At 43.7% G+C, this 17,432-nt stretch overlaps 4 protein-coding genes across 5 annotated transcripts; 2 read left to right on the top strand and 2 right to left on the bottom strand.

Moving 5' to 3' along the window:
* Window positions 1-2,730, top strand: LOC132204070 (uncharacterized). The gene is made up of 7 exons (XM_059632317.1): window positions 1-240; window positions 680-823; window positions 876-1,121; window positions 1,661-1,954; window positions 2,011-2,082; window positions 2,406-2,495; window positions 2,555-2,730. The coding sequence occupies exons 1-7, from the start codon at window positions 1-3 to the stop codon at window positions 2,711-2,713; spliced, it is 1,245 nt and encodes a 414-aa protein (XP_059488300.1). The 3' UTR covers window positions 2,714-2,730.
* A 58-nt stretch (window positions 2,731-2,788) lies between these two features.
* Window positions 2,789-7,818, bottom strand: LOC132203851 (solute carrier family 12 member 8). Its single transcript, XM_059631997.1, has 12 exons — window positions 7,629-7,818; window positions 7,336-7,552; window positions 6,725-7,051; window positions 6,075-6,371; window positions 5,689-5,825; window positions 5,532-5,632; window positions 5,344-5,477; window positions 4,263-4,462; window positions 4,061-4,196; window positions 3,849-4,007; window positions 3,505-3,683; window positions 2,789-3,332 (listed from the first exon to the last, which is right to left on the bottom strand). The coding sequence occupies exons 2-12, from the start codon at window positions 7,510-7,512 to the stop codon at window positions 3,161-3,163; spliced, it is 2,019 nt and encodes a 672-aa protein (XP_059487980.1). The 5' UTR covers window positions 7,513-7,552; window positions 7,629-7,818; the 3' UTR covers window positions 2,789-3,160.
* A 91-nt stretch (window positions 7,819-7,909) lies between these two features.
* On the top strand, window positions 7,910-13,426 carry LOC132203850 (synergin gamma-like). 2 transcript variants are annotated; one of them, XM_059631995.1, is made up of 10 exons: window positions 7,913-8,160; window positions 8,216-8,471; window positions 8,532-8,663; window positions 8,827-8,889; window positions 8,955-9,378; window positions 9,934-10,424; window positions 10,484-10,996; window positions 12,116-12,257; window positions 12,311-12,462; window positions 13,085-13,426. In XM_059631995.1, the coding sequence occupies exons 1-10, from the start codon at window positions 8,150-8,152 to the stop codon at window positions 13,274-13,276; spliced, it is 2,376 nt and encodes a 791-aa protein (XP_059487978.1). In that variant the 5' UTR covers window positions 7,913-8,149; the 3' UTR covers window positions 13,277-13,426. The 2 variants fall into 2 exon arrangements, with proteins under 2 accessions (XP_059487979.1, XP_059487978.1); XM_059631996.1 differs by lacking the exon at window positions 8,827-8,889 and having other exon boundaries at window positions 7,910-8,160.
* On the bottom strand, window positions 13,344-16,887 carry LOC132203852 (serine/threonine-protein kinase 36). Its single transcript, XM_059631998.1, has 10 exons — window positions 16,609-16,887; window positions 16,391-16,504; window positions 16,012-16,337; window positions 15,549-15,693; window positions 15,398-15,494; window positions 15,236-15,338; window positions 14,716-15,079; window positions 13,791-14,211; window positions 13,551-13,738; window positions 13,344-13,499 (listed from the first exon to the last, which is right to left on the bottom strand). The coding sequence occupies exons 1-10, from the start codon at window positions 16,717-16,719 to the stop codon at window positions 13,452-13,454; spliced, it is 1,917 nt and encodes a 638-aa protein (XP_059487981.1). The 5' UTR covers window positions 16,720-16,887; the 3' UTR covers window positions 13,344-13,451.
* Between the last annotated feature and the right edge of the window lie 545 nt (window positions 16,888-17,432).

The raw sequence follows: 17,432 nt of genomic DNA, 5'->3' as shown, positions 1-17,432 counted from the left end.
ATGGAAACGAGGGTGGTCGAGGACACGAACGACTACCTGCGAAAAAACAAGTTCCTGCTCGAGTTCCGCGAATTTTTTATCGCGATGAAGTGTTTGGGGTGGTTGCCGTGGGGCTCCACGATCCGCAGGGTCGACGGCCAGCCCAGACTGGTGGCGCCGACCTGGGCCAAGATCTACTGCCTCAGCTCGCTTTCCTTCGTCTCGGTCACCAACGCCATGCTCATGGTCCAGGCCGCCAAAGTAGGCCAAAATTTTATTGATTTTTATATTAATCGTGGCTTTAAAAAAAATCAATAACACGCACAACTTCATAGGTGGGTCCGAATACAAGAGAAATGATTCTCGAAACGATTCTTGAAAAACGATTCTCGATATGTGATTCTCGCGCAAGGGTTCTCCAGAAACGTTTCTGCGTTTAAAATTCAACCAAAGAATCGTTCCTTGAGAATCCTTGCGCGAGAATCGCTTCTTGAGAATCGTTTCTCGAGAATCTTTTCTCTGTTCTTCGGACCCACCCTTAATAATTTACCGCCTAATCGTAATTTTGCATTAATTGTTTGAGTATGCAATCTGCCGCACATGCATGTTCACGTAGTTGCATAACTCCTAATCTGCAAACAGTTTTCTTGGAAAATTAAAAGAAAAAAATGAGCAAATTTGTGATTTGTGTATGTGTTAGGCGGTGCTGAAGATGCCGGAGCACGTGCAGTTTTTCGGATTCCTGTACGTGGCCACGTCGACCTTCACCAACTTCATCCCGCTGCTGACCTTTTCGCAAAGGGGCCCGCGCCGGTGGTTCATGTTCGAGATGTACGAAATGCAGGTATATCATTTCTCAAAATTTTTTATTTACGAAACGTTGAGTTTCAAAAAAGAAAGAGCTGGAGCGGTGCTCGTTGACGGGCGGACTGGAGCGCATCAATTTCCGCGGGCACAACCGACTCGCCCTGGCCTACTGCTTGCTCGCGTCCGTGACCTTCCTGTTGGTGCGAGGGGTGGTCGGCGTGCCCGACCTGTGGAGGGCCCTGGGCAGCTTCAACGAAGGAATCGTCATCTACTGGCTCGTCTTCTCGGCACTGTTCATGAAAAAACTCTCGTCGGTCATTCTGGACGAGTACACCGTGAGATCTTTTCTGTTTATAAAGTTTTAAATTTGGTAAAAATTCCCTTTATTATGAACCACTCTTGACATAATAATTGGCAGTTTGGTTGCTTTTGTTGCGTGGAAAAACAATTAAGGAGGATTTTGAAAAATGGTCAAATTGCTATTTTACAAATGTTGGCATTTTTTAAAGTTAATTTAGAAAATTGAAAATAACTCAGCTCCTGTCAAAGATATGCTTCCTTAAGTGACCGAAGTTCAAGGTCACCTTTCGGAACCTGAATATTTAATTAATCTGCCAAAGTAAATTTTTTAAATTTTAAATTAGCCAAAAGTTGCCAAATTTACGTACACATATTAAAAAATGAGGTAAAATCACATCTTTTCCTTTTAGAGATATTCAGAGTCAAAAGGGCAAGAAACGTGTTTTTTTTTTAACCCCCTTTTTATGGGGAAATAACTTTCAACCGCATTATCTATTATCATATGTTTGCTTTCGCTTGACCCGGCCGTGCTAAGCGAGAGTGGATCAAAATAAAATATAAAATTTCGTGGCAGCTTCTGCTGGAGCTCGGAGAAAGTGGCAAAGGGACCGAACACCTGATCCAGGGCGTGCTGACGTACCGGAAACTGTGGCTGCAACTTCTGGCCAAGGTTCGGTTCGCGGGCAACGTCATTTCCATGTGCGTCGGCACTTCGCTGATCGTCAACTTCGGCCGCGCCATTTTCGCCTTCTTCTACATCCTGCGCACGCCCAACCCGCAAATGCTCTCGGCCACGGTGCCCATGTTCCTGATTTCGGCCAGCGTCGTCACCGTTTTGTGCCAATTCAGCCACGGCGTCAAGCAAAAGGTGTTTGATTGCATTTTTTAAAGCATTTAATCAGTTGAACGCAGAAACATTTTCAGATATTTGACGACGTCATGAAGGCGATCGAGGTGACGAAAATGATGAGAATCCCGAAAGCAGAAAAAATTGCCGTAATTAAGCAAATTTCGACACTTGCGTAATTCAATAAAATATTGGTTCTTTGAATGATTGAATAACCTTTCAATCTTAAGACGAAAAATAAAAATTGGTTGAATCAGGCGAGGAAAGAATTGCAAAAATTACAAGAATTGGTTTTTCGGATTTGCCTCTATTTTGCAAATCACATTGATCGCCTGAACCAATTTGTGATTTTTCTAGCATTTTTTTTTTTTATTTTATTGTTAGAATTCAAAAGCTGCTTAAAAGAATCAAATATGATTGAATTACAGAACTGGAATTGGTTAATTTTTTTAAGCTTTTGTTATATTTGCAGACAATCCGATACTTTTCCAGGATTTCGAAGATTTCCCCACCAATCACATTTAATTTTTATCTCGATTGCGACCGCAAATTACTTTCGATGGTTAAAAAATTTATAAAAATTCTCGTGTTTTCAAAAATATTAAACTGATTCCTACACAGATGATCGTCGCCGTCATTGCCAACTCGATAATCTTGGTGCAGATGAATGTCAGCAGTGAAGCTATTGAAACTGAAGATTTCAAGCTCGTCGGAAAACTTTTGAGCGCCCATCTCGACTCCTGGTTTTACCAATTAATACCAAAAATGTTTACAAAGTAATAAAAGTTGTCGAAATACGCGGCGAATATTTATTATCATCGTTGATACTTTTTAGGTACAGAAAAAGTAGACGTTTTATTCGACCACCTACGTTTTTGCAATACATTTACACAAATATATATATATTTATTTATTTTTTCATAAGTCGTAGTTTATTAAATTAGGCAATATCGACTGTGTATGTGGCCAACACGGAATCGCATAATCAATCAGCTGCCAATCATACTTAAATAAATTAGATAAATACCAGGAAACAGCCATTAAAAGTTGCTAGAAAAATAACAAATCACTCAAAAGTTCCGTTGTAAGTAAAATTTTGACATTTCATGCCCTCGTTGAAAATAAAATTTAAAGTCCTGCCGAAATTACAAAAATAAAGGTGTGCGGAGGGATGGAATGCAGACGTTTTGAATGAACGCTAGATGAAAAAAAAATGCTGCATTTGGATTAGTCTTCGTCGTCGTCGATGGTGACGAGGCGGCCCTGCACGGTGGAGGTGTGGTGGTACCTCGACCGGCTGGCGAAGTCTTCGTTTTCGTCGTTCTGCTGCGCCGCCTCCACCTCCATGCCAGGGTGCTTCGGAGGCACCACGATCTGCTCATACTCCTGCCCTGGCCGCCTGCGAAAAAATTATTAATTTGTTTAATTTTATTTACAGTCTTTCCTAAAAAAAGAATTTTTGGAATCCATTTGATCAATTTGAGTTAAAAAATTAACTAAGGAAATTCCACTTTTCTTTACTTTTAAGTATTAATTTACAATTTTCATTTAATTTTTTTTATTAGACGCACCCGAGGGCTCGCATGAGGCAGTTGCGCAGCCACGGCAGCAGCCGGAATTCGGCCGCGATGCCGGGGTTGACGGCGGGGTTTGCGTGGCCCACGTAGGTCCACACCACAAAGACCACGCCCACCGAGGCCAATGCGTAGCCCCAGTGCACCAGCAGCATCACCGTCAGCTTGATCAGGGCCTGCAAAAACATAAAAAAATACATTCAAATTTGCAGTCACAATTGCTAATAGAGTTTAAAAAATTCTTAAAAAACAGAGAAGTCAAAATTTTGGTAAACAATTCTTTTTAAAATTTTCGAATAAATTGATCAATGTAACTTCTGAAATGACATTAAAATTTTCACCCCAATGAGAGAGATCCAGCGGTTGCAGAATCCCGAGTACCAGTTGTTAAGTTTCGACCTGATCGGAACCGGCGCCGCAGGTTTGCTCTGGCTCGGGGTCGGCGGATCCTCGGGAGTGGAGACCGACATGCTGACGTTGCTCATCTCACTCATTTGTCTCTGCAAAAGCACCAAAAAGAATAAATAAAACGGAGGTGGAAAAGTAAAAGTACCGCAATCTTTTTATGTCGAAGTCTTTCGGGGAAAAGCTGGTCCAAATCTCCGCTGTCGTCGAATTTGTCGGGCGAATTCTCGTCGGCCTCGGTGGCGCCGTAGCCGGAGCGGCTGCTCGTCAGGAACTCCTGGGCCCTTTGGTGGAATTTTTTTTTTTTTTTGGGGTGAGTAAGAACAAGGGTTTGAAACTACAGGGAGTACCTAAATCTATCCTCGCGCCTAAGCTGGATCTCGTGGGTTTGTGCAAGGGCGAAGTAGGAGTAGTCGATGGCGGCGTAGGTCAGGAGGAAGGGCATGGTCACGATCGGCGCCAGGGTGTTGATCTGGCCCACCAGGATGAAGCTCAGCGTCGTCACCGCCACCACGGCCATCGAGTACAGCGGCACTTTGTTCGGGCCGCGCTAAAGGTCACACAAAAGGTCAAAAACTTTTGTAATTTGAAAAGGAAAAATTCATTCAACTTTTCTCCTGCTCGGTTTACAACAAAATCCCGGGTACCATAATATTCCTGACGCTGTCCCCTTCCCATTTATGTGCCACACGTTTCGAAAAAAATCCAAAAGGTCACATGTCACCGGGGTCAATGACTTTTTTCAACCAGGTAAGTAAGTGTGATACATAGACGGATAGAGGAGTCTAAGGGGGTCAGTTTTTGTCATTACACGTTTTGTCCTATCTCTAGCAGGAGAAAAGTTTAAAGTTGTTTTTGCATAAAAAAACTCCGAAAACCACGTTTTTTACCGTTTAACCCTGAATATCTCGAAAACGAAAAAAACAAGTCCCGCCATTTTTTAATATGTTGTTGGCAACTTAATTAGGCAACTTATGGCTATTTTGAAATCAATAATATTTTACTTCTCTCGTTCTTTGATATTGACTTTAAAACTGGAGGTCAGAAAAAGTGACCTTGAACTTTGACCTTGGTTACCACGCAGAGTTGTAGGGCGTCTAATTTCCTGTAAGTTTGATACAGAAACATTTGCGTTATCTCAAACAGGAACTGATTGTGAGATATTTTTTATTGTTAAAAATTCCGATATTTATAATCGGCATCTTAGAGCCCCTGAAAAATAGGCGAATTTTGAGAATGTTTTCAAAATCCTTCTAAACTCTGGACCATGAAACGAAATGATGGGCCAAATTTCATTCAATTTGGTTGACCCTTGCCAAGAGTGTGTCAAATTAAAACAAATAACACCATTAAAAATTCTATTTAGTCAATTTCTCCTAAGTTGGAAGCTTGAAATTTGATATTGCCTGCAATCTGAGAATCTAAACTCACCCCTCTGCCCAGAATGGCGATCCCGGGAATGACGTTTTCGTTGGCGATCGACTGCAGAACCCTGGGCGTGCCGTACATGGCGGCCAGGCAGCTCGACATTGACGACACATACAGACCCGCCAACAGCATCACACCTGAATTAAAAATAATATAATTATTTTGTTGAATTTAATTTGGTTTCGTCTCACTGATTGCGGAGACTTTGGCGGCGATCATGAAGTCGGTGAGGAGGACGTCTCGGCGACAAGTGGCGCCCAAAACGAACACAAACATCAGGTAGAGGAAAGTGCTGCGAAAATTTGAAATTAAAAAAAGGAACGTCTTATCAAGGCTTGGGAAACAAACCTGGTTCCGATGGCCGAGAGGGTTCCGTTGGGGATGTCGGTGGAGGGGTGGCGCAGGTCGCCGCTCATGTTGATGCCCGCCATCACCCCCGTCACGGTGGGGAAGAAAACGCCAAACACGGTGAACCAGCTCGAGCCCTATTTCAACCAAAATTGTTTGAAATTTTAAAAATAAAAATTGAAATTAAATTGAAAATGATCTTAATTTTAATTTGGAAGCAGGTTATAAATCCCTGCAAAATTTAAAATAGAATTTCTATCAAATTTTTAATAATTAGCTTTGGAAATTTTCGTTCTTATTACAAATTATTTGAAAAAATAAATTAATTGCCAAATAACTTAAATTTGGTGAAAATTTCTCTGCTAACGATTGGAGTGACCTCTGACCTCGGTGTAGGCGGAGAAGGTGTTGTTGGCGAGGTTTCCGGTGAGCCAGCCGTCGAAGCCGACCGAGGGCTCGGTGTGCACAAACGAGCCGACGGCGAAGTCGAGGCCGGCCATCAGCAGGATGAGCAGCAGCAGGAACTGCAGCTTGACCACCCACTTGACCCCGGCCACGTTGATGACCCCGAGCGCCAGCACGGCGGCGCCGGCGAACCCGCGCTCGGCCCACGGCGAGTCGAATCCGGCCAGCCGAGCCATAGACTCGCCGAAACCGGTCACGTACAGCGCGCAACCCACCGCCTGCAACAAAACACATGGAAATTTTAGACACAAATTCAATTGAAACGGAATTTCCTTTACTTTTTAGAACGAGAAAAAAGCCTTTCAAAATGTAATTAGAAAAAAATCGCAATGTAATAGTTTTAATCACTTGACTTTTTACAAAATAATAAATTATTAAAAATTGTAAAAGTGGCCAACAATTGACTAGATTTCCTAAGAAACATGGAAAAAATATAATCTCGCATAATTTCTGATCATCAAAATGATCTGAATGATTTTTACGATTTTTCTGGCCTGACAACCTGGCATGGTTTCATCCTCGTTAATATTTAATTGGTGAAATCGATTGAATTATTTTTGAAAAATGTGACCTGTCCGAAGCAGTAGAGGATTCCGATGGCGCCGCCGAGTCTAGAGCCGAGGACGTGGGCCAGGAGGAAATAAACTCCGCCGCTCTCGACGCGGCACCGCTCGCAGATGCCGACGGCCGAGAGGACGGACACGAGCACGATGGCCACGGTGACGATGACAATAAGGATGGCCTGGACAATGCCCGCCTCGGCCACCATCCAGCCTGAGCGCAGGAACACGATGACGCCGAAGATGTTGATCAGACACGAGGTGAAGACGCCGTCCCACGTGCCGAACAGCACCGGCTGCGAAATGAAGAACTGCGACTTCCACCATGGCTGGTTGCTCTGCAAAATTATCACAACTTCAAATTATTACGAATATATGGAAAATATATACGGGATGAAAAAATTCAATATAATTGATTCAAAATATTTTCTAGCTGATTGAATAATCCTCAGTGTTTTTACAACAACAAGTTTTGCTGCTCTTCGAACGAATTATGTATTGCAAATAATTGAAACCCATCAACCGCGCAATGCCATTGTCAAGGAAAGAAAGCGCGTTTTTATGCAAGACGATTCTTGTGTCGTGACGTGCGAGAGATAAGCGTGGCGAGAGGGGTATGTACCTCTTCCTGGGCGAAGAGTTCGTCGGACGGTCTGTGTCCCGAGTAGGCGCCGTACCAGTCGCCGTCGTCCGAGCTGCGCACCGACGAGCCGCGGCCGTCGGTCGACGTCGGGCTGCGCGGGTTGCGGCTCTCCAGACCGAAGCGGTCCCAGTCCACGTCCTTGCGGTTCCTCGACATCTCTGAGATCAATCGCTCATCGTGCCACACGCAATCGGATCTGCTCGAGTCAGAGATAAGATTAACAACATGTACAAATTTCAGCGAGATAACGAAGAAAATTCAACGCAACCAACCCTGCCTCGAGCCTTGAAAACGGGAGGGGGTTCGGACGTTCGAAGGGGCTTCTTTCGCAGTCTGAATTCACTCTAATTTTCTAAATATTGGCAAAAACAAGAGCCAACAAGTTAGATTCTTGTGTTGAAGTGTCAAGAAGTCTGAATGAATGCAAATGAACTCCACCCCCTTTTGGCACTCGCACGGATGCGCCTGTGCGCCGCCATCTGTGGTGGAAATCAGAACCTTTTTAAGCTAGAAAGGCGCAGACACGCCCCCCTCAAAATACATGGGAAAGATACGGACTTGGATACGGAAAGATAGGACGCGACCGCAGCGCCTCTGGTGGAAATTCTTTTGAAGCTCGTTTCCGCCCTATCATTTTCAACTTCTTGCTAAAGTCTTCTCTCTCCAGCTGATCGAAGAATGTTTTGCCAAGTTTTCGTTCCCTGGGTTCTTTTCGACGTTGCCTCTGATTTATAACAATTAAAATCTCCACCCTTTCGTTTCGCACCCTCGGACAACCCAATCGCGTCTGCCAATGGACAACAGGTGTGATTTTGGCTTTCAGTCGAAGCGTTTTGTGATTTTGGTTCTTCTTTGGCAGATTTCCTTCGCAAGGGTCGCGGCCCCACGGGCCCCACGGTGCCAGTGCCGAGCCCTTCACCTTCGGCGCGCAGCCCTTGGCTCAGGGTTGGACCCCTCCGATGATGAACTTGGGGGTGCCTTCGGTGTCCGCGAGTGTGGCTGCCCCCGTTCGCCTGATGCACCAGCAACCCCCCGCCGCCCAGCACCCCCCGAGCAAGGACCGAAACTACCTGGCCCAGCAGCAGAAGTTGAGGGCCATGGCCTCCTCCTCCAAGGTCAGTCACATACCAAAATCTCTGCAAAGTAGAACTTTTTTATAACTCGGACAATTTCAGAAGAAACCAGTGAGCGCGGATTCGTTGATCGACGATTTGCTGCAGAAAAAGGAAACTTTCACCATCAAGCCTCAGGTTTCCTCAGCACAGGCTGCGAAACTCGCTGAAAAGCAAAGTCCCGTCCAACTCCAGGTAAAATTACGATGATTAATTATGTCTGCACGTTTTTTTCAAGTCTTGAAAAAATTTAAATTTTATTTCTTAACATCTTTTCTAAATGCACTAATTTAATTTAAATGTTTTGCTCATTTTCTTCTTTTTTTGTTACTTCCGTGTGTGTGCACTGAATGTGTAGGTAGACAAATTGATGCAGCAAGTCCCCAAGGAAATCCACGTTCCCCCCGAGATGAGCTCCGAGGTGAGATGAAACCAAAACTCGAGAATTTCCAAAGAAAAAAGTCTAAATGAACTTTTTCCCCTCAGGGCATGGCTGGCTTTGGCAGTCCTCCCTCCTCGAGTCTGCCCCTGTGGCTGCAGCCCGAAGCCGCCGACCTGCTGCCCGCCGTGTACCGCCAGGTGTGGGACCTGAGCAAGTCCTCGGACCTGATGGTGGACACGGGCAGGATCTTCGCGGTGCTGGTGACGAGCGGCCTGCCCAGGGACTCGCTCGGCTACATCTGGAATTTGGCCAACACCAGAATCCCGGGCGTGCTCGACCGCCACGAGCTGAACGTGGCCCTGGCGCTGGTCGCCCTGGCGCAGACCGGCTGGCGCGACTTTGGCTCCACCGCCGTCCTCGCCCTCGTCCAGCAACCGCCCATCCCTCTTTTGCAACTCGAAGCGTTCAACAAACCGCAGCCGGCCGTCCAGCCAGCGCCGCAACCTCCACTTCAAGACATTTTCACGAGTAATTCATTCAAAATCGTCAATTGCTCTATTCCATGTTAAAGACCCTCGATATATAAATTTTAGTAGCAATTAATTAATTTTCCATATTAAGGATGAACATCAGTAATTTTGTTTTATTCCCGAATGAGAAACAAGACCAAATTTTATGACCAACTTTGAAGCCACAATTGAAAAAAAGGCAACCTGAAAAATCTGAGATAGCCCAAAGATTTGCCATGTCAATTTACATTTAATTGGAAATTTTCAATGTTTTTGAATAAGCTGATATAAAAATACCATTGATTTTAAAATAGCGTTTTAAAATGATCTATCCTGGTTAATCAAAAATTTGAAAATGAGGCTTTTTATTACATTTGAATCAAGTTGAATAGATTTGATATTAATCCATTCAAAATTGATGAATTTGATAAAGAATCCCTTTATTGTGCGAATTTTTTAATCGCGTTTTCAACGCTGGTCATGAAGTTTCACCTAATTTAAAAATGAGGGTTAAAAACATTTACTGGTGTTAACTTTAAAAATTGATTTTTGTGTTATTTTTTTTTTTTTGCAGCTGCGAAGGTGGCTGCAGTGAAGCAGGACGTCGTGCCGACCATCTCGCAGCAAGTGTCCTCGGCAGTGCTGCTGGACGACGACTTCTCCGACTTCCAGGCCGCGCCTCCCCCCTCCGTGCTGGCCGACCCGAGTCCCGTGCACAAGCCGCGCTCGGCGCTCTCTCCTCGGGACAGTCCGGTCGGCTTCAACTCGTTCGAGTCGCCGCCCACCTCGCCCGCCTTCTGCGCCCCCAAGGGCAAGGGCAGCCGCGAGGTGGGCAGCAGGTTGGCCAACTATTCCTTCACGGCCACCTCGAGTTCGTCGGGCTCGCGCAAGAGCGAGACGGACAACGAGGAGGACGTCTTCAAGGCCGACGACCTCTTCCCCAAGTGCGTCCTCAAGGACAAGCAACCTGACGACGCGCCGCCCTTCCTCAAGGACACGGCCATCAGGTCTGAGCCGGACGAGAGCAAATTCGAACCTTTCCAAGCGGCACCACACAACAAAAAGGTGCAAAAGTTTTAATCTTATTTCGATGTAAATTTAAAATTATTTATGATGGTTTGCAGGAGGACGACAAGTACAGCGCCCTTCGAGATCTGGACTTTGGCGGCCTCTCTCTGGACCCCCCTGCACCTCCGGCAGCATCTCAAGAGGACTTTGGCGACTTCCTCTCCGCGGACGTGTCCTTGGCGCCACCTCCGAACCAGTCCGCGGCGCCAAATCTTGCAGATTTTGGATTTTCTCCTGAGCAGAATTCGGCCAAGGACTGGAACGCGTCGTTCGAAGCTTTCACCGAAAAGTCTTCGGTCATCGACGAGGAGTTCTGGCGCTCGGACCCTGTGCTTGACCCTTCCGCCGAGGAGGACGACTTTGGGGACTTTGTGGGGCCTTCGAGCTCCCTCCCTCCGACTCCTAAGATGAAGGACATTCCTGCCGACGCGCAGTCCGTGGCCAGTCTCGAGCTGGGAGGCTTCGACTCGCTGTCCTTCGGAGGCGCCGGCCCCTCCTCCTCGCCTGCCCTGCTCGACCTCAAAATCGCACCTGACCTCTCCTGGGAATCTCAGCCAAACGCCCAACAGGTACATCAAGAACTGATTTATTTATTTTGTTTTCACCCACTTTTGACTTGCATCAAAAGATTCTCATAATTGCTTACTTTACAGGGGCTCAAATTTGGGCATTATTTATAAAGGAGATTTTGAAAATTGAAAATATTTCGTTTTCTGTTAGAGATACGCTAACAAGTATGGCAACAAAGTTGTTGGAATTGAGACGACCCACAACTTTGCTACAGTGTCCAAGGTCGCAGGTCAAAGTTCAAGGTCACTTTTGCCAACATTAAGTTCAAAATTTTCTGCTGAAGTATCTAGTACATAAATGTTTCGAAATAGCCAAAAGTTGCGTATGTTCATAGGGAAAAACATTTATTTAAAAAACTTGTGATATTGTCTTTCAAAGTTTTAAAGATATTCAGGGTCGAAGGTTTTTTTTTTTGCATAAATTTACTTTTAACGTCAATAAGTATTTTCGTGTTAGAGAATCACACGAAATGATCACCTTGCCAAGCACTTTAAAATCATGTATCACACATGGTGACCGGGTCACAAAAGGTCATTGACCTTGTTGACCTGTGACATTCTCAATTTTTTTAATAAGTGAGACACAAATTTAGAAAGAGGATATCAGCAATCAGCAGAAAAATTTTGGTAACCGGAATTTTGTGTTAGCTCCAACACGGTAAACGTTATTTAGGATTAAAAGTCATAAACGCTAAAAAAAGTTATGTCTTTTTACCTTTGACCCTGAATAACTTAAAAACGGACAGAAATATTGTCAGTAATTTTTAAAATGTTCTTCTGGATATTTTGAAACTTCAAATATTTATTTAATGGATACTTCAGAATTAAATTTAAAAATTCATGTTGGCAAAAGTGACCTTGAACTTTGACCTGCGACCTTGGGCACTGTAGCAAAGTTGTAGGTCCTCTCATTTCGAACAACTTTTGCCATAATAAATTTAAGCTTATCTAAGGAGTTGAGATATTATCGATTTTCAAAATCTACTTTTAAAAAGTCGGAATTTTATTTTTTTTCCTAAATTTTCAAATTCATGCCAAATTTTATCCAAATCAGTTGACCCTTTACTAAAGTGGTGTTTTATTTTAATTTTTCACAATAATTGAAATGATTGGATTCAGGACGAGGGAGCAGAGTGGAAGCAGTGTCTGCACAGCTGCACCAGTTTGCTGCAGGCCGCGGCGCAGATTTTCCTGGCCATCGACGACCCGAGCGTGGTCGAAGAGGTCGTGACCTCCAAACAAGGCGAGGACTACCTGGCCAGTAAGCAAATCCGATTCCACGTCTTTCCAAACTAAATTATGTTTTTGATTCAGATTTGCTGGAAGTTTACTGCGTCACTCAGCGAATCAACGCCGCCTCCCGAAAACTGCTGCCCTCGTCCAGGCACGCCCTGGAGCCGCTCCTGGGCGAGGTGGACGCCGTCTGGAACACCCTGAGACCTTTCCTGGAACAAAGCTCGCTCGAAGTAAGCATCGTGTTCCACTATTAGAGAATTAATTGTGTTCAGCCGAGAAATGTTCGTTTCAGTACAAATTTGATTCGCAGTGTGCCAAATGTAATTGTTGTGATGAATTTTATGAGAAGACGTGCGGAAACTGCAGTTCTAAATACAACCTGGGTCAATAATTTTTCCAACCCATAAATTCAAAAAGTTCTTAATTATAAATATATTTTTTTTCTCAAAAAACTGTCTAGTGTTTTATTTTTTTTTTTTACTGGAGGTACAAAATTCTAAACAATTTTTCCAGACCAATTTAGCGACTCCTGAAGACTGCTATATTTCCATCTGCAGTTTTTGCGCGTCTTCATAAGAAATTCATCTTATTTCTTAGTTAATTAAATAATTCAGTATTTTTGACCCTGTACTTTTCCTCTTTTGCGTTTCTTTGTACTTTTGCACTGAGCGAGTGACAAATTGTGCAAGGTAAGGCCACATAATTTGGATTCATCCTGCCTTTAGTTGCCATTTTATTATCTGATTTATTAGAGAATTTGGTCGGTTTGAGGTCAAAGTGCTTTTAGTGCCAACTTTTTTTCCAATTGTTATTTTATGTTTTTCTAAACTAATGAAAATTTTCAATTTTCAGGTGAAGGACCCGCACTGGAACTTTGCGAGCGAAAAGACGAACGGCTGCTCGCTGTGCCTCGCGCAGGTGGAGGTCGGAGGGGTCGGGTCGCTGGCTCTGGTCAGGTCAGGCGCCAACAGCTACCACGCAGCGTGCGCCAACCTGTGGCTCAACTGCATCAACGCACAACTTCCTGCCATTTCAGTACCCTAGTCTTTGCACTTTTTAACCTTGGATCGCACAGCTTTGTACACAAAACGATGTTCAATTTTACTGAAGAAACTTCGAGACTCTCTAGAAATGTAATGCATTCCAATTATTGTTATAGTTGTTGAGTAAATAAATCTTTGTTATTATGAAATTGTTCAATTTATTGCACTTTCTTTCATCACAGGCTTTCCACCTTCTCAATCACCTCCAAAGTCCGGACGGCGACCTGAAAATTTAATTTATTTACAAATTGAATCGGAATTTCTAAAGATTTTACTTCTTTAGTTTTGAGATCCTTTTCCTCCTTGGCGATTTTGGCCACCTTTTGCTTCACATTGGCGTCCCAGAACTCGAACAGACCAGTGCCGAATTTGGCGCTCAGGTACTGCATCAGGGTCAGGGTGTTGAGTCTGAGCATGGCGTTGGGGTTGTCCAGGAACTTGCCAGGGTCGATCGGCTTCTTGCCTGAGATTTTCTTTTAATTAAAAACATTTTAAACATTTGAAATTGTCCAAACCTCTGGCTTTTGTGGCCGAGTTGCCGACGAGGGCCTCGAGGACCAGCACGGCCTGCGAGGGCAGCGCCCTGAGGACGTGGTTGAAGATGGCCAGGGTGTCGGCCACGATTTTGGGCCTGCGCTTGCTGAGGGTGAGCAGGTGTCTGGTGAGGAGGGCGAAGGAGGGGCCGCGGCTCCTGACGGCGTTGCACCACTGGCACAGGAAGATCTCGACCTTTGGGTAGGGCTGCCGGTGCACCAGGTGGCTCAGCAGCAGCACCACGTGCTCCACCGCCTGCAACCTTTCAGGGCCCAGCCGCTTCGACTTGACCAGCTCGAAGGCGTGCAGGTCCGAGTTTTTCTCGGCCAGCAAACTCCACAGCCCTTGGACGAGCTGGTCGACCACGTTGGACTCGGCCAGGGCCTCGAGCAGGGTGCTGACCTGAGAGACAGAAATTTAATTGAAATGTTACTTATAAGATTGATAATTTAAAAATTACTTTCCAATTTGGGCAATTAAAATGCCTAGCTTAGTCCAGGCTTAATTTATCCAACAGCTTAATTTAATGATGATTTAAATTAACCCGGGCCAGGGTAAGTTAGGTCTCAGAGTTGCCCTCGATGATCAAAAGAAATATCCTTAGGGCCAGGCTAATTTAACCAGGCACTCAATTTGGCTGGTGGGCTAAATTAGTCCGAGTGAGTTTAAGTTAGCCTAACCTGGCCCGGTCTAAGTTTGCCTGACTCAGGCTAATTTAACCCAACATTGAAGTTGGCTGATGAGTTAATTTAGTCTGGGCTATGCTAAGTTAGCCTGACCCAGGATGGGCTGATTTAACTCACTTTTCAATTAGGCTGGTTTGTTAAGTTAAGCCGAGGCTAGATTAAGTTAGCCTGGGTAAAGTTAAGCATTTGCTTCGTTAAATACTGATTTCTGTTCTGTTACCTTTGGCTTGAGGTCGGCGCAAACAAGGGGCAGCATGAGCAGACACGCCACCGAGTCGAGCACCCTGGCAGAGGCCGTGCGGCGCAGCAGGGGCGCCGTGGCCACCCTGACCAGCGGCGGCCGCAGCAGACAGGACAGGTCGCCGCCGATGACCTCCTCCATGCTGCGCTGCAGATAGTCCTGCCACTCAAAGTTCTGCACCTCGTCCTCCTCCTCCCCTTCCCCCTTCCTATCCTTGCTGCTGGCCGAGGGTGGGGGTTCCTCAGGGGTGGGCGTGGCGCTCCGAACCTCTTCCTCCTCCTCCTCGTCCTTTTCATCCAAGGACAGTTTCTGCTTCAGCTGCTCCTCCAGTTTGCTCACCAGTCTGTACAAAAAGATATGTTTTGAAATTTGAATTTTGGGGGAAAATATCAAAATTTCTGGTTTACGAATTTAAATAGATTAATTCAACTAATTTGTAGTTATTTCATATTTTTTTTAAGTAATAATCTTTTGAATTTTACATTCAATAAATTATTACTTTGCATTTCTGGGGTGTTTGTCGAGTAAAATTTGGCGTTGGGTTTCCTTGACTTTCTGCTGCGAGTTGGAGAGAGGCTCCGTCAGAGGTGGCAACGAAGCAGCTGCAATAAAAATTCCAATAAATAATCTGCTAATAGGTTTTTTTGCTGAAATATAAAACCTAAGTCTTGTTGGATGACAACGTTGCCTTTTAAAAAGGGGTGGTGCAGAAGATCCGGCCAGGTGAGTCTGTCATTCGGGTCTTTTTGCAAGAGGCCCTGAAATATTTTAAAGATTCTTGTTTATCTCAACCAATTTGAATTTTTTCCAACCTGGAGAAAAGCGACACACTCTTGAGAGACGTACTCGGGAAAGCGGATTTGCTCGTTGTGGATGAGTCGAACTAGGTGAAGAACAGAGGAGCTCTTGAAGGGTGGAATTCCCACCAGAAGCTCATAAACTATGCACCCCAGCGACCTACACATTTAAAGAAATTTAATTTTAAAATCCTAAACAAAAATAAAAAGAATTGTCTTAATTCATTTAAAAATAAATTTTAGTCAATCTTAAATCAAAATATTTAAATAAAATTTTGAAATAAAAAGATTGAAATAAAATTAGATATATAATAAAAAAAAATGAATAAATATTCTATATTATTAAGTTTTAAATGAAAATCAATTTTAAATATTTAAATAAACAAACAAAATGTCAAATTAAACTTGGTCTCATAAAATTATAATAATAATAAAAAAAAAATACAAAATTGAAAGGCATGAATTGTTTTGAATTGACCATAGGTCAGCGTTGTGGTCGTAGGGACTCTCCTTGATGAGTTCGGGCGCCATGTAGAGGGGCGTGCCCTTGATGGAGGTCAGCAGCATGGTGCCCTTGCCCATGTGCCTGGCAAAGCCAAAGTCGCACAGCTTGGCCGTGTTGGCGGCGTCGAGCAGGACGTTCTGCGGCTTCAGGTCTCGGTGCAGCACCCTGTTGGAGTGCAGGTAGAAAAGGGCCGACACCAGGTCGCACGTGATCTTGCGCACCCTGTCCTCGGGCAGGTAACCCTCCTTGCCCAGAATCGCGTACAGCTGCTTGTCCGCAAACTCGGAAACGACCACGATCTGAAATTTCCTTTTCATTAGCAAAAGAGTAAAAATTTTCTTCATTTGTTTACGTCGTGCTCGGTTTCGAAGGAGTCGAGCATCTGGATGATGTTGGGGTGGTTCAGGTGACGCTGCACTTCGCATTCCTGCCGAAAACTGTCCAACTCTTTCAACGACCGTCCGATCTGAATAAAAGTTTGTCAAAAATTAGTAAAGTTTGTTTTAATTGAAGTTTTATTTCCTTTACTTCAAGATTTTTGTTTTCCTTTCTAATTGATAAATCATGTACCTTTGGAATGACTTTGAAGGCGACGACCTCCTGCGTGTCCCGACGCTTGGCCTTGTACACTCGGCCAAAAGAACCTTCGCCGGCGATGCTCAGCACCTCGTACTTCTCCATTTTTGCTTCGACTTCTTCAGCAAAACATGGTTTAAGGACGAGATTATCTCAAAATCGAGACGTTTCAACTTTAAAAGTTGCAAATTAAATTTAAAATAATGATGTTTTGAAAGGCGCCTGTTGATTTACATGTTTGTTTGTTGGTATGAGTTGTTGTAAAATCGACCGGTGGCGGCAGCACCTCTGCGACTTTTTCAGCGCCAAACGAAAAATCGACACTCATTTGTTTTATAATTTACTCTTAAATTTCCGTAAATTTCTGTTTTTGTTTCGTTTTAAATTTTTTTTTTAAAAAATCATCTTTCTTCGAAGATGATTTAGTGGAAATTTGGAAGAAAAAAATATTAAATAAAAATTTTCGGGCAATTTTTTTTGTTAATCTGAATAAATTGTGAAACTATTATAAATTTATGTTTTTGGTTTTTAAACTTTTTAAATAAAATCGGAATCTGAATTGTATGCTAAAAATTGGAAAGACAATAATGAAAAAAAATATTATATTATTTTTTATTTATTAAATTGTTTTTATTTAATTTTGTTAGAAATTGGAGCGTTCAATATTAATTTGAAAATATGATATTTATTTAATGGTTAGTTTGAAGAATTCAAGTTGTTCGAATTTTTTTATCTTTTTCTCTCTGAGTAGTGAATTTGACGCGCAGACCTTGAGAATAATTGCAAATCATTTCATTCATTGTCATGCGCGAAGAGAT

The sequence above is a fragment of the Neocloeon triangulifer genome, unplaced genomic scaffold (genome assembly GCF_031216515.1).
Source record: "Neocloeon triangulifer isolate White Clay Creek 2 clone unplaced genomic scaffold, ASM3121651v1 ptg000020l, whole genome shotgun sequence".
Lineage (NCBI taxonomy): Eukaryota > Metazoa > Arthropoda > Insecta > Ephemeroptera > Baetidae > Neocloeon > Neocloeon triangulifer.
The sequence above is the reverse complement of the archived record's forward strand: the minus strand, read 5'-3'. Positions and strand labels throughout refer to the sequence as shown.